At 49.2% G+C, this 23,394-nt stretch overlaps 1 protein-coding gene across 1 annotated transcript; it reads left to right on the top strand.

Moving 5' to 3' along the window:
- Positions 1 to 10,660: 10,660 nt before the first annotated feature.
- C2 (complement C2) lies at positions 10,661 to 23,066 on the top strand. The gene is made up of 18 exons (XM_057555248.1): positions 10,661 to 10,965; positions 11,127 to 11,336; positions 12,586 to 12,771; positions 14,602 to 14,775; positions 14,856 to 14,954; positions 15,148 to 15,281; positions 16,387 to 16,525; positions 17,135 to 17,275; positions 18,097 to 18,186; positions 20,657 to 20,797; positions 20,911 to 21,005; positions 21,102 to 21,213; positions 21,331 to 21,496; positions 21,606 to 21,682; positions 21,824 to 21,915; positions 22,116 to 22,242; positions 22,413 to 22,462; positions 22,613 to 23,066. Exons 1-18 carry the CDS (start codon positions 10,920 to 10,922, stop codon positions 22,787 to 22,789), a joined length of 2,256 nt encoding a protein of 751 aa, XP_057411231.1. The 5' UTR covers positions 10,661 to 10,919; the 3' UTR covers positions 22,790 to 23,066.
- The last annotated feature ends 328 nt before the right edge of the window (positions 23,067 to 23,394 follow it).

Raw genomic sequence — 23,394 nt, 5'->3', positions numbered from 1 at the left:
AGTTTCCCTGCCTTTCCCACTCACGTGTGCCCTTTGGGCATCGATGCGCTGGAGAAGGCCCAGGTTGGGATGATTAGCACAAGGTGAAACTGAGCTGCAAAGAACTGCACACCTCAGCCAGTGTGGAAAACAGAGGTGGGCGAGGAGATGCAGGGTACCGGAAGTGGCTGCTACAGGGGCCTGATGTTGCATGACGGCTTCCTGTCAGTTGCTGTGCTAGGTGCTAATTTAGTACATTTTACCCTCAGTACAGCAGCCTCATGAGGTAAGTTTTGTGGTAATTTATAGAAAGACAGTAGCATGTCATCTGGAGAAGGACAACAGGTGACTCTGACAGAGTGGTTTTACTTTTCTATGGTCATTTTCCAAAGGGCTTTATGAACTCAGAAACGGGATTTTTAAAATGCCCACAGAATGCCTGGTCCCCAGGGAACCGACTCATGCTAGTAAAACTCACGAAAGACTAACGTATGAATGGCTCATTTACTAGTTTCAGTGGTAGATGTAACTTGCGAGATGATTCAATACTTATGTTCCCTGAATTACATTTATCAGCCATTCATTCGATATTTTCGGCAGTGCCTATTGTGTGCCAGGGTCTTGGTGTCTTGTCTGGTCTTTTTAGTTCTGTGTTTAATCTTAGTCACTTAATGGTCAAAGAGTGTTTAAAAATATTTTATTTTTAACTTTTTATTGTGGAAAATTTCAAACATAACAAAAGTAGGGAGAGTAGTATACAGAACTCTCATGTATAGTCACCTGGCTTCAACAGTTTTCAACAGCTTGCCAACCTTGCTTCATCTGGCCTCCCCCTCCCACTAGAGAATTTTAAAGCAAATGCCAGACATCGTAACAATTAATCTGTAAATACTGCTGTTTGCACACCTAACATCAAAAAAATTTTAAAACAGTATCACCGTGCAGATGTAATATACAGCATAAGGAATGTGGTCAATAATACTGTAATAACTTTGCATGGGGACAGATGGTTACTAGACTTATCGTGGCTATCATTTCATAATGTATGCAAATGTTAAATATTTATTTGTGTGTGGTACACCTGAAACTAACATAATATTGTATGTCAACTATATTTAAGTTAAAAAAAACCCCACAATGTCACCATTGTACTGTAAGGGGTACTCCTACCATTTTGCTATTTCTTTTCTATAGGCTTTCTGACTTTTCGTCCCTCATTTCCTGCATTACTGTCTTCTTTTGTGTTTAGTTGATTTTTCATAGTGAACTGTTTAAATTCTCATTTCCTTTTGTGTATATTCTATAGCTATTTTCTTTGTGGTTACCATGGGGATTACTTTTAATATCCTAAAGTTATAACATTCCGATTTGAATTTATACCAGCTTACCTTCAATAACATACAAAACCTCTTCTCCTTTCCAACTCTGCCCCCACCCCTTTTGATTGTGGACGCCACAACATTATGAATGTATTTAATACCACTGAGCTGCACACTTAAAAATGGTTTAGATGGTAAATTTTATGTTATGTGTATTTTACCACAATAAAAAAATTTAAAAAATAGATTTGATAATGCTGATATTAAAAAATGTGAGAATTGTATTATGATTGTGTTTTCAAAAAAGTGTCCTTATCTTATAGAGGTACATACTGATGTATATTTACAGGTAAACTGTAATATGATGTCTTGGATTTGTTTAAAAATAATCCCGGAAGGAGTGGGTGGATATACAGAGATAAACCAGCACTGTCAGTAGGCTGATGATTGTTGAAGCTGGGTGATAGGCACATGGAGGTTTGTTATACTATTTTCTCTACTTTTGCATATGTTTGAAGTTTTACAAAATAAAACTTGAAAAGTCTGCAGAGAGACTGCATCAGGTTCTCCTGTTAGTAGTGCAGCAGGGTGCTTCTTTTGTTGCCTGGTTACATGTAGGCAGATATTCAAGCCGCTTTTTCCTGTAAAAGGCTTTTACAGGGCTTCCACTGGAGACACAGATTGAGGACACAGGAGGTGCCAACTCCCTCAGAAACCTCCTGCCCAGTTCCAGAGCTTTCTCCTGGCCTCCTTGTGTTTCCCTCCATTTATTTAAATAGGAACCATTCATACCCAACAAAAAGCTCAAAGAATTATAAAGGGGATTTAATGAAAAGTGAATCTCTGGGAATTCCCTGGCGGCCCAGTGGTTAGGGCTCGGCGCTGTCACTGCCGGGTTCAATTCCTGGTCGCGGAACTAAGCTCTCACGAGCCACGCGGTGCAACCAAAAAAAAAAAAAAAAATCTCAGGGGACTTCCCTGGTGGCGCAGTGGTTGGGAGTCCGCCTGCCAATGCAGAGGACACGGGTTCGATCTCTGGTTGGCAAAGATCCCAAAAGCCGCGGAGCAACTAAGCCCTTGTGCCACAACTACTGAGCCTGCAGACCACAACTACTGAGCCTGCGTGCCACAACTACTGAGCCCACGCGCCACAACTATTGAAGCCTGCGCGCCTAGAGCCTATGCTCCGCAATAAGAGAAGCCACTGCAATGAGAAGCTCGCGCACCACAACGAAGAGTAGCCCCTGCTCATCACAACTAGAGAAAGCCAGCGCACAGCAACGAAGACACAACGCAGCCAAAGAAACAAACACAAAAACTCTCTCCTTGCCCCACACCCCATTTTCCAGCCCCCAGTTCTACCCAGAGGCAGCTTTCCTGTCTACTTTCCCGTTGAAACTTCCAGAGAAATTTCACACATGTAAAGAACATATATGGCTACATCCTCTTTTTCCCCCCTTTTGCATACAAGTTGGCATCCCATACACATGGTTTTGAATGCCTACTTAGTTAAAACGTATATGTTATTACATATAATATCTTGAGATATTCCACTTCGTATGTACAGATAAGCCTTAAGCTTTCGGAGGCTGCAGAGTTTCCATTTTCCAAACCACAACATACTGTGTGTCAGCCCTCTGGTATGGACATGGGTTAGTCTCAGACCTTTCCTCTTGGTCACAGTGAATGCTGCAGTGGCTGTCTTTGTACCTCACCCTTCCACACCTGTAGGGGAGAAGATCCTCTCATTTTGTTAGTCCTAATTTAATTCTCAGAGGTACTCTTAAGGGCAGTGTATTCTGCTGTGTGTGATAGGTGACAAAATAGGGTGAGTAAGGTTATGAAACAACTAATACATTTTCCAAGCTGAACCTGAGATTCCAGGCTGTCTTCAATCAAAGCCTGACTTCCTTCCGCCACCCTGGGGCAGGGGCCAAAAGTGGGAGCAGGAGGAGTTCTGCTGGGCTATGACCTTTCATTTGAGTCTGGCAGGAAAGCAAGGCGTGAATGTCTGTCCTTTTACACTGGAAAGTTCTCTCCCTGTCCCTTGGCAGCACTGGGGTGTGGGGGCAGGAGGCTGCCCATCTTCCAACCCCAGGGCTGCCCTTTTGGTGGGAGGGGCCTGGTATTCAGAGGAGGGAAGGAGGCGGATCATCCTCCCCACACTCCAGGATACAGAGGAAAACATTAGAGAGGCATTTTGAATGAAAGGGCAGAGGAACTGCAGTTAGGTCTCCCCTGCCACCAAAGCTCAGTCCAGACAAGGGGGGAGGATTGTGGGGTTGATAAGAGAGGAACCAGGGATGTTACAGCCAGGGGCCATCCCTCCCCTTGCCCTTTTCCAGCTGACCCCTGACTACATGGGCCATGATCACCCTCTCACCTGGGCTACACAGGGCAGCCTCCCCATAGGTGGCAAGAAGTGGGGGAGGGGGGATGACAGGCACCACTGGCCCCCCCAGGACTTGAAGACCCCAGAGGGGTGGGATGGACATGGGTAAGGCAGGGGCTGTGTTGTGGGCAGACAGGCACACTGGCAGAGCCCAAGCCTAGCTGTTCCCAGGGGCTAAGTTTCATGTGAAGGAGATGTGGCCCCTTATAGAGGTCAGGGACAGGTTTTCTGTTTCTTGGAAGGTCCCCTCTCCCCCCTTGCTTAATTCTCAGGCATTGTTTGTGCAATGGATGGGTGAGGAGAGGAGGTTTAGTGTCCCGACCTAGAGTCTGACCTTGTAGGGTGGCCTCCGGGCCCAGGGGCCTGGAGGACCCTGGGGATGGGGGAGGGGCCAGGGGCTGGGCGTAACCCTTTTCTGAAGCTCTAAGGATGATTTAAGTAAAAGGTTTCTCAAGGTCACATTTGGGCAATTGGTTCAAAGTAAGTAGGTTGATGCATGGTAGGATGGGGGTGGTTGTGTACCTAGTGCTCTAACAGTAGGGTGTGTTAGAAGAAGAGGGTGGGGTCTGACCCAAAGCAAATATTTTTATTCAAAGAGAAATGGAAGGAATAGAAACCAAAGACACTTTTGTTGCTGATCTAAAGGAACTTGGAGTGAGGATAGGGCTGGGGAGGAGGTTTTGCTGGGTATAATCTGGAGTCTAGGGTATAACCATCAGTCTTGACCTTACCCATGGAGCTCATTGTTTCAACAACTCCTGGGATCCTTCCTCTGGAGAGGTTGAGATAAGCACACACATAACTAGAAGGCAGTACAGCCTGTAGACAGGGCCGTAGGAATCTGGAGGACTGAGAGAGCTCCTTGGAGGATGAGGGATTTGAGAAGGATGGAGAAGGTGTTTCAGGAGAAGGGGTAGCAAGAGGCAAGCGCTAAGGGGAGAGAAGGCTGGGGAAGGCACAGAGCAAGGGAGTGGGGGTGGAACTGGGACTTGAGGGAAGTTTGGGGATCTCAGAAGAGCCATTGCAGAGAAGATGTTAGGAAGAGGCACTAAAGCACAGGAGCTGTGAGTGTAGACTCAGGAGCCATGCTGTCTTGGTTTGAATCCAGCTCTACCACTTAGTACCTGTGTGAATCGGTACGGGGGGCATCGTTTAACATTTCTATGCCTCAGTTTCCTCATCTGTAAAGTGGGGGTAATGATAAAACCTGTGTCTTAGGCTTATTTGAAGATTAAGTGAGCTCCTACATATAAAGGATTTAGAATAGTGTCTGGCGCACAGTAGTTCCTGTTAATATGACATCTTCCTCCCCCAGAAGCAGCCCCAGGACAAGGATTCAAGTGCACATAGTGCATTTGGGAAGCGCTCCCAGGAAACATGGGTAGAGGAGTGGGAATGTGGGATAGGGAAGGAAGGCAACCAATGAAGTGTGTGTTATCAAGCGAACTTACCATTGCGAGTGAGTGGAGATTAGTCCCACTCAGGAACCCTGGAGTTGTGCAAAATATCAGAGTTATCCTGTGGTGGGAGCGAGCAGGCTGGGATATTTATATACCCATTCCAAGCAGTCACAGCCTGAGGGCTGCTTTCAGGGAGCCTTAATTCTTTGGCATTTCCAGCTTTCTGTGCACACGTGGGACAGGACACCGGAGAAACCCTCAGGCAAAGAGATAGAGATGTTGCTATCGGAGGGCCGGGCACAACCCAATGGTGAGGCCCAAGGGATGTGAGTGGGGCAAGGATGGATCCACTACAAACACAAAGAGGCTTGTTGAGTAACACTGAATCCTCAGCAGCAGGCTTTGAACCAGGCCAGGTCAGCCTAGTTTCCCAAACTGGGGGTTGATCTGGAAATGGGACTCAGCCCTGCAGTTGCCATGGGAGGTTGAGGGTGGCAGATCCTGGGAGGTCAAGTCCATGTCTAAGTGTCCAGACTGGACAAGGAGTAGACTGTGACCAAGCAGAGACTATACTACAGTAGCTCTGCCTGTCTTAATGACCAACCACTTCTCCTATGAAATTTTCAGCTTCGAGGCACTGAGCTCCCCATGGGAGTAGTAAGGCATCCTGAGAGGCTATCACGCCGTCGTTTCCTTTTTCTAACCTGTGAATAGCAGATGAGTTGCAGAATGTGGACGTTGCTTTCTTCTCTTTGGAATTGGTCTCCTGGAAGTAAATATTAGAAGCCTTGAACTGATAAGAAGAAATTTGGACGAGAGGGAAGAAGCTGGCAGGAATGGAAGGTCTGTCATTTTAGGCATTATTTACCTTCCTCCTTTCATCTGGAGTGAAAATACAGGCTGCATTTGCCAGACTTTTTAATGGGGCAAAAAAATAGATAAGCCACCTTCACCTAATGGGGGTCTACTGAAAATCTACTTGGGAGCCTAGAGAGGGGAATAAAGATCTAGTGTCTTTAGCCCCAGAGTCTCTCAGGTCATGGCCCTTCCACATTGGACTGGGCCCCATGGAGAACTGGACCAGTGGACCAACTCTGGTGACTCACTTTCCCTTTGTTCACCTTGATTTGCCACCGTGCAATGTGATGCTCCCTTGGACAGTTTCCCATCGAAGTTGACCTCCTCTTGCACATTGCTTGTTGTCTTCCCAAATCCATTCTCTTCTTATATAGTATCAGAGTTCTAGTTGAGCTCATGATAGACAAACTAGAGACCACATTTCCCAGCCTCCCCTTTAACCGAGTTTTTGGCAACAGAATATGAGTGGAAGAGTTCAGTGAATTTCCATGTCGTTACTTGCCCCCTGCTTCTTCTTTCATGGCACTTCCCTGGGACTGGAATGCAGACTTGATGGAAACGCGTTTCAACCACGCAGACAAGGACAATTATCAATGGTTATGGCAAAGCCACAAGATGGAAGGACCCCTGGGGTCTTGAATGATGCTGATGAGCAACACTGCCCTTGCAGCCAGGGCCACCCTTTGCCATGTCAGCCCTGTCTGCTTACACTGAGGCTCTTATCTGAGAGAGAAGTAAACGTCTTTCTTATTTTCTTTTTAAGATTTTTTTTGATGAGGACCATTTTTATAGTCTTTATTGGATTTGTTACAATATTGCTTCTGTTTTATGTTTTGGTTTTCTGGCCGCGAGGCATGTGGGATCTTAGCTCCCCAACCAGGGATAGAACCCGCACCCCCTGCATTGGAAGGCGAAGTCTTAACCACTGGATCGCCAGGGAAGTCCCCTATCTTATTTAAGTCACTATATTTTGGGTTCTCTTTACTGCAGCAGTTTATTTATTTATTTTTTAAATTTATTTATTTAGGCTGCGCCAGGTCTTAGTTGCAGCATGCGGGATCTTTAGTTGCAGCATGCAGACTCTTAGTTGTGGTATGCATGTGGGATCTAGTTCCCCGACCAGGTATAGAACCCAGGCCCCCTGCATTGGGAGCGCGGAGTCTTACCCACTGGATCACCAGGGAAGTCCCTACTGCAGCAGTTTACATTATACCCTGATAAACACATGTCTCTGGGTGTTTCCTTTGGCTCCCATGTTGATTTCTGGCTAAGAATATTAGATAAAGGTTTGGCTGCTAAAACAAAGGCTAGAATAACAATGGCTTAAATGGTCTGAGCATAATAGTTCCGGGGCATTTATGAGAGCTCTAGAGGACTGGGGAGCAGGGCTTCTGGAACTTTGTTGTTTGTCATTCAACATGACTTCCACCTTGTTGTCTGGGGTGGCTGTTCCAGCTTCCACCAGTCGTCTGTATTCCAGCCAGTGGGAAGGGGCGAAGAAAAATTGAGGAGCACACCCCTTTCTCAAGAGCATACTCCATGGGTCCAGCAAAAAACTTGAGAGTTTTATTACTTAAGAAAGAAGGGAGGGACTTCCCTGGCAGTCCAGTGGTTAGGACTTCGCCTTCCAATGCAGGGGGTGTGGGTTCGATCCCTGGTCGGGGAGCTGGGATCCCACATACCTCGCGCCCAAAAAACCAAGACATAAAACAGAAGCAATATTGTGGCAAATTCAATAAAGACTTTAGAAATGGTCCACATCAAAAAAATCTTAAAAAAAAAAAAAGAAGGGAGAGTGGATTCTGACATGCTCTGCAGAGTTTATTTAACTCAACCAATATTGGGAGAAATTCATGAATTTCTGGCCCTTTCTTTTCAAGGCAGCTAGTAGATATGAGCTGGGCAGACGTATTATTCTGCTTGGGCTGCCATTTAAAAAAAAAAAAAAAGACTTCCCTGGTGGTTCAGTGGTTAAGAATCTGCCTACAAATGCAGGGGACACGGGTTCAAGCCGTGGTCCGGGAAGATCCCACATGCCGCGGAGCAACTAAGCCCGTGTGCCACAACTACTGAGCCTGCCCTCTAGAGCTCGTGAGCCACAACTACCGAGCCTGCGTGCCACAACTACTGAAGCCCGTGTGCCTAGAGCCCATGCTCCACAACAAGAGAAGCCACTGAAATGAGAAGCCCGCACACCGCAACGAAGAGTAGCCCCCGCTCGCCACAACTAGAGAAAACCTGCGCGCAGCAACGAAGACCCAACGCAGCCAAAAATAAATAAATAAATTAATTAATTAAAAAAAAGAAGCACACCACAGACTGGGTGGCTTAAACAGAAATTTATCTTCTCATAGTTCTGGAGGCTGGAAGGAGGAGATCAAGGTGCCATTGTGGTCAGTTTCTGGTAAGAGCTCTCTTCCTGGCTTGCAGGCAATCCTCTGCATGGGGGCAGGCAGGATGTTATGTGTGTGGAGAGAGAGAGAGAGAGACAGGAAAGGAGGAAGGGCGAGAGGAAGAAAGAGGGAGGGAGAGAAATCTCTCTGGTATCTCTTAAAGGACATTTAGCCTATTAGATCAGGACCCCACCCTTATGACCTCATTTAAGGTTAATTACCCCTTTACAGGCTGTGCTATCTCCAAATATAGTCACATTGGGGGTTAGGTGTTCAACATACAAATTTGGGGGGGATACAATTCAGTCCATAGCAGCAGCTTTAAGAGGCACCCAAAATTCAGCGGTTTAAGTATTCAGTCAGGTGAGGATTCATTATGTCCTGATGACAACCCTCCAATCTTGGTTGCTATAGTGCCTTGAAAAATATGGCCATAAATCTCTCCTTTTCTGGTGTGCATGCCTCTTTGCAACGTGACTTTGCCACTCCTCCCATCAAGAGGTAAAGTATCCCCCACCCTTAAATCTGGGCTGTGACCAATAGGACATGGTGGAAGTGATGTCATGTGACTTCTGAGGACAGGCCTCAAGAGACCTTGCATCTTATGCTTTGGATTTCATAGGATGCTGTCCTGAGACTGCCATGCTGTGAGGGGCTATGGGTGATAGACCATGGGTCCTCCTGTTCCCACTGCACTCAGCCCTCAGCTGACTGTAGCCGCATGGGTGAGCCCAGCCCAGAACTGCCTGGCCAACCCACAGAATCATGAGAAAGGATAAATCATTTTTTTAAGCCCCTAAATTTGGGGTGGTATTTTTTTTTCCTACAGCAGTGGTAATGCAGCGGATTAAAACAACAAAAGTTTATTTTTTGCTCCCATTGCATATCTGCTGAGGGTCAGCAAGGGTTCTGCTTCTGGTGTCACCCAGGGCTGATAGAGCAGCCACCATCTCACACGTGCCGTAAAGAGGGAAAGAGAGCACGAGGAAGAGTGCATTGGCTCATAAAACTTCCATCTAGAAGTAGTCCATGTCGCTTACAGTCACATTTCATTGGCCAAAGCAAGTGGATGGGGAAGTTCAAACCTACTATGTGATTGAAAGGAGATGAAGCCAGAACGTCTCTAATGCTCACCACTCTGAAGGTAGTTTCTTTCTTTCTTGTAAAAATCCGAGCAGATGGGCGGGGCTGGTATGACATCAACACAGTGTCAGGGACCCAGGCTCCTCTGTCTCTTTGCTCTATCATCCCCAGGATATTGCTCTTGAGTCACCATCAGATTTATATTCCAGCCCATGGGAGTGTGTGTGGGGGGGAAGTTACTTTACTTACCTTACTTGTAAGTTACACACATCAGTTCTACTTACATTCTATTGGCCAGAGTCTTGTCACCTGGCCATTAGCTGCAAGGGGAGCTGGAAAATGTAGTCTTTAGCTGGGTGACTGTGTGTTCTGCTAAACATCTCTTACTGTAGAAGGAGGGAGAACAGATACTGGGTGCAGGGGAGGCACCAGCAGCTCAGTTGCAGCGGCAGCTTTGGGACCCCCAACACCAGGGGTGTCATGGTCTTCCTGCATTCAGTCGATTCTGTCCAAGGAACTGACTTTGTGTATGTTCGCTTTGTGTATGTGCGTTTCTGAGAAGTTATTTGTAAATCAAAAGAGTTTTCATAAACTTAACTGATCACTTCAGAGACGTTTCATCTTCATCTTTGATTGATCTTATTTACTTACACCCCACATTGTTTGACAAATATTAAAGAGACTTCTGTGGGATGGGGAGGCTAACACAGTAGCTTAGAGTTTCTTTGCTTTCTGCATTTCATACAAAAGGCAAGTTGTAATCTCAAGGCACATCCCAAATCCAAAAATACTTTCATTCCTTTGAATAACCAACCCCAGATTTATTTATTTTATAAGTTGGGGATTTTATCTACTGGACTTCCCGTAAAAACATTCTCAATATTTTTCCAGTCTCTAAAACTAAATATTGATTTCATTTTTCTCCCTAGATTCTCTCTGCGGAAGGACTGCAGGGAAGAAAAAGATAGTGAATCCTCCTAAGTATCAAGAATTTCTAAGAATTTCTAGTTTAATCCCTTGGGGGTTTATGTTCAAGAAGACAGTACTACTCTAGACTTAGAGGAAGTAAAATCCACTTGGGAAAACCCAAAAGAAAACTGAAACTTTACTTAAATAAAACGTTTTGCAATATCTCGGTTGGTTTGTGGGTTTGTGTGCTTTAGGCTGTTCATGTAAGAGCATGCGTGCACTTGTGTCTGTGAGGCGGTGGAAGTGGGGAGCAGTGTGCAGAGCCTGTGGTGCAGATCAACTGACTCTATGGATGTGTCAGGATTAGGGAGACAGACCGAAAGTTTCACCCCCTCAGCTCAGTCCCCAGTCCCTGATTATTTTTTCTCCTAATGGGAGAACATCCCCCCTACCTTCTGCCACTCCCTAGTTTTCTTTCTCTGGCAGCAGGCAAAGCAGCTGCTGAGCCAGCTCTGGTTTTCGGGAAGTCAGATGACCTTTTCCCTCTCCCGGCTCTCTGCCTCTCCGTGCCCCTAAGGCAGACACCATGGACCCACTGATGGCCGTCCTTTGCCTGCTGCCCCTGTACCCAGGTAGGAGCAGGGGAGGGGGGATGCAGGGGTCCTGTGGGGCAAGGCCAGTGCTACCCAGATTGAGTTTCCATGTGTGAAATGGACAGTCTCTTCTGCTTTCCTTTTCTTATCCATGCCTTCCTTCTTTTCTCCATTTCTGTGTCGTGTCCCCATGCCCACAGGCTTGGCTACGACCACTCCCTCCTGCCCTCAGAACGTGAATATCTCCGGGGGCACTTTCACCCTCAGCAACGGCTGGGCCCCTGGGAGTATCCTCACCTACTCCTGCCCCCTGGGCCGTTACCCATACCCGGTGGCGACAAGCCTATGCAAGAGCAACGGACTGTGGCATTTCCCGAGATCCACCCAGCGGACAAAGGCGGTCTGCAAACGTGAGGCTCCCCGCCAGCGGCCACCCCAGGACTTCTATTTAGTCTGCTCAGGGTGGGGCTTAATATGACTAGATGGGGTGGCAAAGCTTCTTTTCCACAGGGCTTTTCAAAATAGTGGGAAAATGTCAACTGCCCAATAGCAAGGCATCGGAGGCAGGCTCTGATGTAGATTGTGGGGTACCAAAGCCAGGGATGATTTTTTTAAAATAAATTTATTTATTTATTTATTTTTGACTGAGTTGGGTCTTAGTTGCTGCACGCGGGCTTTCTCTAGTCGTGGCGAGCGGGGGCTGCTCTTCGCTGTGGTGCGCGGGCTTCTAACTGCGGTGGCTTGTTGTGGAGCACGGGCTCTAGGCTCACGGGCTTCAGTAGTTGTGGCACGCGGGCTCAGTAGTTGTAGCTCGCAGGCTTTAGAGCACAGGCTCAGTAGTTGTGGTGCACGGACTTAGTTGCTCTGCAGCATGTGGGATCTTCCCAGACCAGGGATGGAACACGTGTCCCCTGCATTGGCAGGCGAATTCTTTTTTTTTTTTTAATAAATTTATTTATTTATTTTTGGCTGCATTGGGTCTTAGTTGCTGCACGCGGGCTTTTCTCTAGTTGCAGCGAGCGGGGGCTACTCTTCTTTGTGGTGCGCGGGCTTCTCGTTGCAGTGGCTTCTCTTGTGGCAGAGCACAGGCTATAGGCACACGGGCTTCAGTAGTTGTGGCTCGCGGGCTCCAGAGCGTAGGCTCAGTAGTTGTGACGCATGGGCTTAGTTGCTCCGTGGTATGTGGGATCTTCCCGGACCAGGGCTTGAACCCGTGTCCCCTGCATTGGCAGGCGGATTCTCAGCCACTGTGCCACCAGGGAAGCCCAGGGATGATTTTTAGAATACTGAACAATTAACTGCACAGTACTGACCATTCTGGATGGATGCTGAATGGTCCTGGCATCCCCTGTTGTACCAGGAGTCACCCCTCTAGTTATCCACTCATGGGACGTCTGAGGACCCCAGGGGAGGGGCTGGGGTGGACATGGCCCTCAGGGGGCTGAGAGAAGTGGCTGTTTCTCAATCTATTAGGTTCAACTGTGTGAAACTGCCAATATTCAACCAACTGCCAAAAGTAGCAATTTCACAGGCATCAACCTAATATTTTGACAACCAGCTGGCTCTTCCCATGCATCCAAGCTGAACTTCACCCAGTTGGTGTCCAGCCCAGGTGTTATCCCTCCATCCTTATATTCTCATGCCCTTCTCTCCCTCCAGCTGTTCGTTGTCCGGCCCCTGTTACCTTTGAGAACGGCGTATACACCCCACGGCTGGGGTCCCACCCTGTGGGCGGCAACCTGAGCTTCGAGTGTGAGGATGGCTTCACACTGCGGGGCTCGCCCGTGCGGCACTGTCGCCCCAATGGCATGTGGGATGGGGAGACAGCTGTGTGTGACAACGGCGGTGAGTGCCCTGACAGATGGCTGCATGGGGGCAGGGGTCTCCTAGGAGGCCTGGAGCCAGATCTGTGTGCAGGGAGCCTCTGTGGGGACAGGGGCCTGGTGTTTCTGGTGCCAAAATCATATTCCTAGATTTTGGTCAGTTGAGGTCTATAATCACACATCTCTGGCCTGTGGGGATCCTGACTCAAGGAAGTTGGTGCTAAGCTTCAGATCCAACATAAAGGCTCCAAACACTCAGTCCAGCTTTTCCAAATGCCTCAAAGCTAGATTGGTATTTGGACGCCCTGGGCTATTGTAGGGAAGATATGATGAAGGGAATCAAGTGTTGCTCTTAGGTGCCTTGCCTCGGGAGCAAGTTTGGGTTCCAAGCCCGGCTCTGATTTTGACAGCCTTTGGGCAGGTTATTTAACCTCTCTGTGCCTCAGTCTTCACATCTGTAAAATGGGGATGGTAAGAGTACTGACTGATGGGGTTGCCGTGTGGATCAAGTGAGTTGCATCTGGAACAGTCCCTGGAATGTGCTAAGCGCCGCATATACTTTTGTCATGGTCCTTACTGCCCCTGTGAAAGATGGGGGGGCTCCGCTTGACAGAAGTGGGGTTCCTGGGATTCCCTGGAGCCACATTTGCCTGTGGGCTTTGGAAGCTTCCTGGATCACAGTTCTAAATACATAATACAGAAGATTCAGAGTCCACGAGATGGCAGGACCATACCCTCACCTGGTGCCCAGCTGTTGGCTCCCTATTTACGTCCTTGATTCTTTGACAATTATTAGCCATTTATTCAAACATAAATATAATTCATTTGAAAACTGAGGTTTAAACTACCTAAAGCATACAAATCTTAAGTATTCAGCTTGATGAACTTTTATACCCTCAAGTATCCTTTTACATGTATCCACCCACGTAATCACCACCCAAGACCGAGGGTCCATTATCTCAGGAGGTTCCTTCCTGTCCCCTCCCACAAGGTAACCACTCTTCGGACTTCTGTCTCCACAGATTCGTTTAGCTTATTCTTACACCTCATAGAAGTGGAATCATACAAAATGTGCTCTTTTGCATCTGTCTTCCTTTATTCAGCATTCTGCCTGTGAGATGTATCCATGTTTTCCTGTGTATCAGCAGTTTGTTATTTTTTATTGCTTTGTAGTTCCATGACATATTACACTTTATCTATGCATTCTCCTGTTGCTGGGCATTTGGGTTATTTCCAGTTTTTGGTTATTATAAGTAAAACTCTATGAACATCCTTATGTGTGATTGGGTGCACTAGACACTTATTTCTCTTGAGCATATTATCTAGGAGTGGAATTACTGGGTCACACGCTGGCGTATGTTTTCTTTCAGAAGAGGCTGCAAACAGCTTCCTGATTGACACTCCAGCAACGTAACAGTTCTGGTTGTCCCACATCGTCTCTGACACTTGGAATTACCCATCTTTTCAGTTTTAGCTGTTCTGGCGGGTGTGTAGTGATGTCTCATTGTTTGCAGATATTCTCTGTGGAGGGGTAGGGCTCCTTCCCTGAGGAAGCCAGCATCTTCCCTGAGGCTCTGGGACGGATACAGGCAGAGTCCCTGGGTTGGGATTGGTATGCTTTAGCTGGCAACTGGGCCACTGAGTTCTAAATCTTTTTCCCTACTTCAGGTTTTCTATCCACACACCTGGGAAGCACAGCTGTGGTGTCTCCCAAGGGAGAGGCCAAGGGACCCGCAGAGGCTCTGAGGGTCTGTAGAGGAGGAAGAGCCTGGTGGGAGAGGGTGTGTGAGCAGCACCCAGAGGCTGAGGAGGCGGGTCCCTGCTCACCTCCATCTTCCTTTGTTCCTCACAGCCAGCCACTGCCCCAACCCGGGCATTGCCGTGGGTGCAGTGCGGACGGGGTCTCGCTTCGGCCTTGGGGACAAGGTCAGCTACCGCTGCTCCTCGAATCTGGTGCTGACGGGGTCTGCGGAGCGAGAGTGCCAGGATGATGGGGTCTGGAGTGGGATGGAGCCCATCTGCCGCCGTGAGTAGCTGCTCTGACCCTCCTGAGACTCCTGGGCCCCCACCCCTGGCCCCAGCTGACCCCAGTGGCTCTCCCCACAGAGCCCTACTCTTACGACTTTCCCGAGGATGTGGCCCCTGCCCTGGGCACCTCCTTGTCCCACCTACTTGGAACTACCAATCCCACCCAGAAGAAGAAGGGTGAGTGCTTGAAGTGGGGGTGGCAGGGTGCTGGGCAGGAGCAGGGGAGGGGCAAGCTTCCGAGGGGCCAGGAGCCTCCGGTGGGCTCAGCGGGGCTGAGATGACTGGAGGGGAGGTAGAGGGGCCTGATTGCCTTGGCAAGAGAGTGGGTAGGAGGTGGGGTCTGAATCTTCCCCTTCCACATTTCTTCCAGAAAACGTGGGCCGCAAAATACAAATCCAGCGCTCCGGTCACCTGAACCTCTACGTGCTCCTGGACGCATCTCAGAGTGTGGAGGAAGAGGACTTTGAAATCTTCAAGAAGAGCGCCTCCCACCTGGTGGACAGGGTCAGGAAATAGGAGCTCGCACATACCAGCAGCCTTCCTGCACTCACGGTCTCTGTCTCCTTCCCCTCCTCAGAATACCAATCACAGCCCACCTCCTCCAAGAAGTCTTCCCAGATTACACACATGCCATGCAGGAATCACAGATTTAATTTAGAGGATCCTATTTTTCATTCCACAAACACTGTTGGGGTAGCTACTCTATGTCAGGCACTGTTCTGGGTGTGGGGGGACCCCAAAGATGAACAAGGCTGAGACCCCACTTTCCAGGAATTCATCATCTAGAACAGTGGTCTTCACAGAGGGGTACCCAAAATAATCCTCTGGCGTGTGGCAGGAAAATACTGGTATCCATGGTGAATGATTGTAATTTAAATTAAGACCTTAATATTTAATAATTTCCTTTTAAAATTTCAATATTTTCTATATGTTTTAAAATGTGTACAATATATTTAAATAGTGATACACTTTATAAGTATGAGTATACTTTATAAATACATATACCTATATTGAGGTACGTGCTCAGAATGTTTCGACTGACGAGGTGCATGAACAGAAGAGTTTGGAAAACACTTGGTTCAGATTCCTTGCCAGGACTTTGCTTGGTACTTATGCTTTTCACAATAGTTTGTGTAGATATATGTTTTCCCTCCCAGCTACATTTGAAAGAAGGCAGCTTTTGTGCTCCTTAGTGTCTCTCTTAAGACGTAAAGTTAAGTAACTCACTAAGCCGTGAGGCTGCAAAACTCGACAGACAAGGGCCGATACGTTTGAATTCTACCTCCACCTCTTACCAGTGGTGTGATCTGGGGCAAGGTAACAAGCCTCAGCTTCCTCATCTATATAATAGGGACCATCACGACCCTTCACAGCATTGAGGTGAGGATTAAATGAAGAGTGAGCCAGTCAAAGAGAGGAGAGGACCAACAAGTGTCACCTTCCTGGCTTCTTCAAGCAACCGTTTCCCAGGAAGGGACTCTCCAAGGGCCTTGCATATGTCAGACTCTGTCCAGGCTCTCTGCCTCCTCCAGGGCCTTTTGCTGGCTCCCTTACCAACTCCCCTTTGGTTTCGGAGCCTTTCATACTACCTCTCACTTGCCCTTCACAGATCTTCAGCTTTGAGATCAAGGTTAGTGTCGCCATCATCACTTTCGCATCAAAGCCCAAAGTTATCATGTCTGTCCTGGACGACAAATCCAGGGATGTGACTGAAGTGGCCCACAGTCTGGAAAACACCCACTATAAAGGTATGATGTCATCAAATGAAGGTGATGGAAGTGGGGGCAGGGGATGAGCTCTCTGTGCCTGCAGAGATACTGGACAAGTTTGAGAGAGAGTGAGGCTTCCTGGTGGCACTCAAGTCCCAGGGCTCTGGGACTAAGGTTCCTTAGGTGGGGTGGCTTCCAAGTCAGGTTCACGGTCGGGGAGTCCCAGCTCCTACCAACTCCGGGCTTACTCGCACGTGCTACATGTCCAAATGCATCATGCAGGTCTTTGGCTCCTCCCTGAAGCCAGAACCACATGGTCTGGTTTCCATAGTCTCCTCATGTCATTAGGAAACTACCTGGGTGGTAGGTAGCAGATGGCTGAAACAACCCACTTTCTTTGGAAACCCCATCTTTGAATCTTGGGATTTTAGGATGGCCTTTAGTGGGGTTATGCAATGAGCATTTCTAAAGGGAAATTAAGTCTGAACGGGCAATGATGCCAAATCTCTAACCGGATATCAAAAGTCTGTGTTTATCAAATCTATTGATAAATGCATTTCCAGTGTTTGGGGAAAATAGAGTGATTTCCTTCTCCCAGGTGGTAGGTGGGAAGTTTCTAAGAGAGTTTTTCGCCTTCACATATTCCAGACCATGAAAATGGAACCGGGACCAACATCTACGAGGCCCTAAATTGTGTCTATATCATGATGAATAACCAAATGCAACGGCTCAGTATGAACACGGCGGCCTGGCAGGAAATCCGACATGCCATCATCCTTCTGACAGATGGTGGGTATCGTCGTCTCTGTGAGTGAGTCTGGCATGGTAGAAGGAGCAGCAATGTGGGGTCAGAGACCTGCATTCTGGTTCTCTCCCTGCCACTTCGGGCCTTGGTTTCTTATTTATAAAGTAGAAATAGTGTCGATGATGACGGTAATGACAACCACAGCAATTATTGATAATGGAAGCTGCCCTCCTTTCTGTACACAGTTTTGTTGTTGTTTATTTTTTTAAATTTTTTTGGCCGCGCCGCACGGCATGTGGGATCTTAGTTCCCTGACCAGGGATTGAACCCTCGCCCCCTGCAGTGGAAGCACGGAGTCTTAACCACTGGTCTGCCAGGGAAGTCCCCTTACACAGTTTTTATGAAGAGCAATTTAAGTACTTTGTGTAAAAGTGCTTTATGATTATAAGTGTTAGTTATTGTTATTACCTGGGAGGTCACATAGAGGGAGCTGGATGGGGAGGCGTGGCTCTGGACCAGTGATGTCGAGGTCCACCGATGGAAGGGCAGACTGGCTAGTGGATCTGGGCTCTGCCATTTATCTCTTGATTTTGTCCAAATTACATGGCTCCTCTAGAAATCAGATTTCTTGTCTATCAAATGAGTAGACCCACACTTACTGGGGCTTCATGAGAATCAAATGAGATAAAGTGTAGGATGCCCCCGGCCCAGTGCCAAAGAACTTCAGTAAATAATGTATCTTGAAACTCGAGTAGGGAGTGTAGGTGTTGAGGTTCCCAGGATGAATGCTTCCCTTCTCCTCCAGGGCTGGGGGAAATCGTGATACATCACCCAGATGGACGATTCTTTTCCTTCCTTGTTCTAGGAAAGTCCAACATGGGTGGCTCTCCCAAGGTGGCTGTTGACAATATCAAGGAGGTCTTGAACATCAACCAGAAGAGGAAAGACTATCTGGGTGAGCCTCCGTCCCCGCCCCATCTGTGCTGCCCTGCAGGGGGCCCAGGGCCCACAGCCAGGGGTTCTAGCATCTTGGCTGTATTTCTATCGCGACCCCAGTCTGTATTGTTCTGTATGAAGGCAGCCGAGTGTCACACTGAAGAGTAGTCAAACTGCCCGTGGTTTCAAACTTGGGTTCATCTTTGATTGGCTGTGGCCATGGGTTGTTTCCTTACTTGTAAGGATATAGTACAAGGACCTACCTCACTGGCCGATAAGGGCAAATGCTCAAACATTGCCTGGCACAGACAAACACAGTGTGCAGTAGCGGCCACCACCATCATCATCCTTGTCGTTTTCATTCACCATCTTATGTTCCACAAATCTCTCCAGGAAGAAAAGGTCTGGATTCCTTATAGGGACTGTTCCTGGCCTTTCTTCCCTTAGCAGTGCAGATAACTAAGCCTCTGGCAGTTGCAGTCTCTGAAAGAACAGTTCCTCTAATTCAGACTAAACAAAAATGGCACTGACCTTTGACCGGAAAAGAACTTCAAAGAGAAATGCTCCAGATAAGGGAGGGCAGTTGGTTTTGAGGCCCCAAGTTTTACTTTACCCCTGGGTCCTCTCATTTCTGTTCATGCCACCCACTTCACCTGCCCCTTGGAGGTAAGCGTATTCCTCTTGAAAACCCTGGCCTAAGGAAGGCAAAACACAAACTCCACTCCCTAACTCCTTAGCGTCACTGGGCCAGAGTTAAATGCTTGAACACACCTCATGAAAAAGAGGCAGGAACTGCAGGGAAATAGAGAAAACACGTGGGGCGTGATAACTGTCCAGTTCCCATCATAACTGCAAAAAAGGCCCATGAGGGGTACAAAGGGTGGGAGAAGACCAGACTCTGTGGTCCACCCCAGGGCAGTTCTGACTGGCACCCACGCTGGCTCAGAGGCTGGTGTGGATGGCTGTGTGGGCCCAGGTTCTCCTGCGGGACGAGATGGCTCCGGGGCCCTCTCCTAGAGCCGACATTTTGCAGAGGAAGACCAGATCTGAAGTTTTGCCTCCATGCTACATCATGAGTTCCTTTTATTCATTTAGTCATTTGAAAGTACTCACTGAGAGCCTCTCCTGGGCCAGGCATCACTCTAAGAATACAGCTGTAAACAAAACAGAGGAAAATGCCTGTTACACGGGGATGTCTTTCTGGAAGGGGGCAATGTATTAGTTTCCTAGGGCTGTGGCAACAAATTATACAAATTTGGGTGGCTTGAAACAACAGATATTTATTCTCTCATGTTCGGGAGGCCAGAAGTCCAAAATCAAGGTATCAGCCGGGCTATGCTCCCTCTGGAGGCTCTAGGGAAGACTCCTTCCTTACCATGTCCAGCTTCTGGTGGCCCCAGGCACTCCTTGGCTTGTTGTAGGATCACTCAATCTTTCCTTTTTTTAAAATAAATTTATTTATTTTATTTATTTTTGGCTGCATTGGGTCTTCATTGCTGCGCGCGGGCTTTCTCTAGTTGCGGCGAGCGGGGGCTCCTCTTCGTTGCGGTGCGCGGGCTTCTCATTGCGGTGGCTTCTCTTGTTGTGGAGCAAGGGCTCTAGGTGCGCGGGCTCAGTAGTTGTGGCGCACATGCTTAGTTGCTCCGCAGCATGTGGGATCTTCCCAGACCAGGGCTCGAACCCATGTCCCTTGCATCGGTAGGCGGATTCTTAACCACAGCACCACCAGGGAAGTCCCGGATCACTCAATCTTTGCCTCTGTCTTCACATCACCTTCTTTCCTGAGTGTATCTCTGTGTTGTCACACGGTTTTCTCTCTCTCTGTGTTTGTGTCCAGATTCCTCTATTGTTATAAAGGCATCAGATTATCCACCCCTCCCCACCCCCGCCTCCATCCAGTGTGGCCTCATTTTAACTGATTATATCCACAAAGACACTATATCCAAACAAGGGCATATTCACAGGTCCTGGGGGTTAGGACTTGAACATATCTTTTGGGGAGACACAATTCTACCCACACTAGGCATCAAACAAAATAAATGAGGAAACCATATGGCACGGTAGATAGTGACACGTGCTAAGGTATAAAATGAAGCAGGGAAGGAATCGAAGTGTCTGGGGCATTGCAGTTTTACACAAGGAGGGCAGGGAAGGCCTCCCTGAGATGGTGACATGTGAGTCAAAACTTAAAAAGGTAAGAAAGTGAGGCATGTAGAAGTCTGGGAGGAGGAGTGAACCAGGCAGAGACACAGTTCATGCAAAGGCCCTGAGGGGGGAGTGTGCCTGTCAATTTGAGGAACTTCAAGGAGGCCATGTGGCTGGAAGAGAGTGAAGGGGGAGGAGTGGTAGGGAATGAGGTAGGTAGTGGGGGGAGGGCGGGCGATCCCGCTCATGTAGGGCTTTGTAGGATGCAGCGAGGTCAAAATTACAGTCTTCTGTCACGGAGTAGCCCCTCAGCCACAAGATTCTGGTGATTTCCTCTCCATCAGACATCTATGCCATCGGCGTGGGCAACCTGGATGTGGACTGGAGAGAACTGAACGAGCTGGGGTCCAAGAAGGATGGCGAGAGGCACGCCTTCATTCTGAAGGACGTGAAGGCTCTGAGCCAGGTCTTTGAGCACATGCTGGGTGAGTGTGCTTCGCCCCCTCCAGAGCGCTGTGGCCAGTGTGGAGCCGGCCAAGGGCACCGCTCACAGTGTCCCTCCCCAGCCTCCTTCACCATCTGCTCCTCACACCCACAGATGTCTCCCAGCTCACGGACACCATCTGTGGGGTAGGGAACATGTCTGCCAATGCCTCTGCCCAGGAGCGGACACCCTGGCATGTCACTATTAAGGTACCAGGAAGGAGGGATGGGGCTTGGATCCCAGAGGTGACAGCGGCCATGAGCCAGAGACACAGCAGTGCCTGAAGATCACCTGTTCCCCTGCAGCCCAAGAGCCAGGAGACCTGCCGAGGGGCCCTCATCTCGGACCAGTGGGTCCTGACAGCCGCTCACTGCTTCCGCAACGCCGAGGACCACTCCCTGTGGAGGGTCAGCGTGGGTAAGGAAGGGCCTGCATCCGCTTCCCGACCCCGTGGGCAGAGCTCCCACCTCTTGTCCCTAGCCTCTGGCCCCTTCAGCAGCCCTGGTACAGCCTAATCTGCCACATTGTTTCCAGGGGATCCCAACTCCCAGTGGGGCAAAGAATTCCAAATTGAGAAGGCGGTGATCTCCTCGGGGTTCAATGTCTTTGCCAAGAAGAATCAGGGAATCCCGGAGTTCTATGGCGATGACATAGCTCTGCTAAAGCTGGCCCAGAAAGTGAAGATGTCCACCCACGCCAGGTGCCGGAGTCTGGGATGGGAGGGTGCCCTCTGGATGAGAGTGCTCTGGGGAGCGCTGGAGGAGGGGACACCAAGGATGGGCCTCTGTGACCCTTGTCCTTCTCCTCAGGCCTATCTGCCTTCCCTGCACGGTGGGGGCCAATCTGGCTCTGCGGAGACTTCCAGGCAGCACCTGCAGAGACCACGGTGAGCGCTGGGCTTAGGGTGCATGAAGAACTGGGATCAGGGCTTGGGGGTTGATGACATGGGCTGTGCTGCAGTTCCCAAGTCGGGAGTCTGGATGCTGGGTAAAGGGACCGGCACTAACATCCTTTTCCTTGACTGTAGAGAGTGAACTTCTGAACAAATTGAGCATTCCTGCTCATTTCGTGGCTTTGAATGGGAACAAGCTGAACGTTAACCTCAAGACAGGGTCGGAGGTGAGGGTCTCGGGTCCAGTATGCTGTGGGGGGAGGGGATCCCCCTGTGGCAACTCCCGGAACGTCTCTCTTCATCCCCTAGCTCTGACTGCTTTCTCCATCTGACTCCAAGTCACCCCTCCTCCCGGCCGAGCTGCACTGCCAGGTGTCCCCTGGGCCTGCTCACTCCATCCTTCTGTCCTATTCCACCCCTACTGCAGTGGACAAACTGTGTCAAGGTCGTCTCCCAAGACAAAACCACGTTCCCCAACTTGAAGGATGTCAGAGAGGTGGTGACAGACCAGTTCCTATGCAGTGGGATGCAGGGGGATGACAATCCCTGCAAGGGTGAGCCCCCCACCCACTTCTCACCCCCAGTCCCCACCCTGGAGTCTGGACTCCTGAGGGGAAGGCCACCTGTGTCTCTCTGGCCGGCTTGCATGCCAGGACACCGGTGCACCGCCCTGATGCAGTGATGAGAGTCAGGATGACAGTCTCTTGTCCCTCCTTTCTGGCAGGAGAATCTGGGGGAGCAGTTTTCCTTGAGCGGAGATTCAGGTTTTTTCAGGTGAGGAGAGAGGGGGGAAGCTCACAGGACTGGAGTTACATGATCTTGGCCTTGTGGAGGCACGAGGCAGGACTTGGAAGGAACTAAGGAGGTTGGGGCTTGGGGCTGGGACCGGGGCAGCGTCCCCACCCCAACCTCTCCTTCTTCCAGGTGGGCCTGGTGAGCTGGGGTCTCTACAACCCCTGTGGCAGCTCTGACAAGAACTCCCGCAAAAGCGCGCCCCGTGGCAGGGTCCCACCACCACGAGATTTCCACATCAGTCTCTTCCACCTGCAGCCCTGGCTGAGACAGCACCTGGAGGGCGTCCTGAACTTTTTACCCCTCTGATCATGGCCACTGAGCCCTTTGCTGTCCCGCCAGGACCCGCTATCTCTCCCGTCTCCTACCACCGAATGTCCACCCTCAGCCTCCATGACCCATCCGCACGCCTTGCTCTGAGCGCATCCCTGCTTCCAGGATCCCGAAGCAGCGGCACATCCACGCTGGGGAACCCCTGGTTCTCCTGCCAGTGAGGACCCCACCCTCTGCTTTACTTACCTCACTCTCCTTCCACTTTCACAGGGAATTACCCGGTTATGAAATTAATAAAAATCAATGATTTCCACATCTGTCTGTGCCTCTGCCTGGGGGCTGGCCTGGGGGGAGAGAGAGGCCAGAATGATTCCAGGAACGGCAAGAAGGCAGGTCAGAGACCCTGCTGGACAAACAATGGCTGGACTCTGCTCCATAACAGAGTCAACAGGGGAGCCAGTGAGGGCCTTATATCTAGTCCCCAAGGGGGAGGTCTGGGCTTGTTGGGGAGGAACTGGAGCTGAGAGGAGGTGTTGACAGGCAGAGTCCTGGACCTTGGGCAGCAAAAGGTGGGGTTTTGCAGTTTCTGTTTCCTTGATTGGCAGCTCAGTGGGGCCCTCCCGCTTGGACATTCCGGGAAG

Source organism: Balaenoptera acutorostrata, chromosome 10 (genome assembly GCF_949987535.1).
Source record: "Balaenoptera acutorostrata chromosome 10, mBalAcu1.1, whole genome shotgun sequence".
In the NCBI taxonomy this organism is placed as follows: Eukaryota; Metazoa; Chordata; class Mammalia; order Artiodactyla; family Balaenopteridae; genus Balaenoptera; species Balaenoptera acutorostrata.
This window is presented reverse-complemented; position numbering and strand designations above follow the sequence as displayed.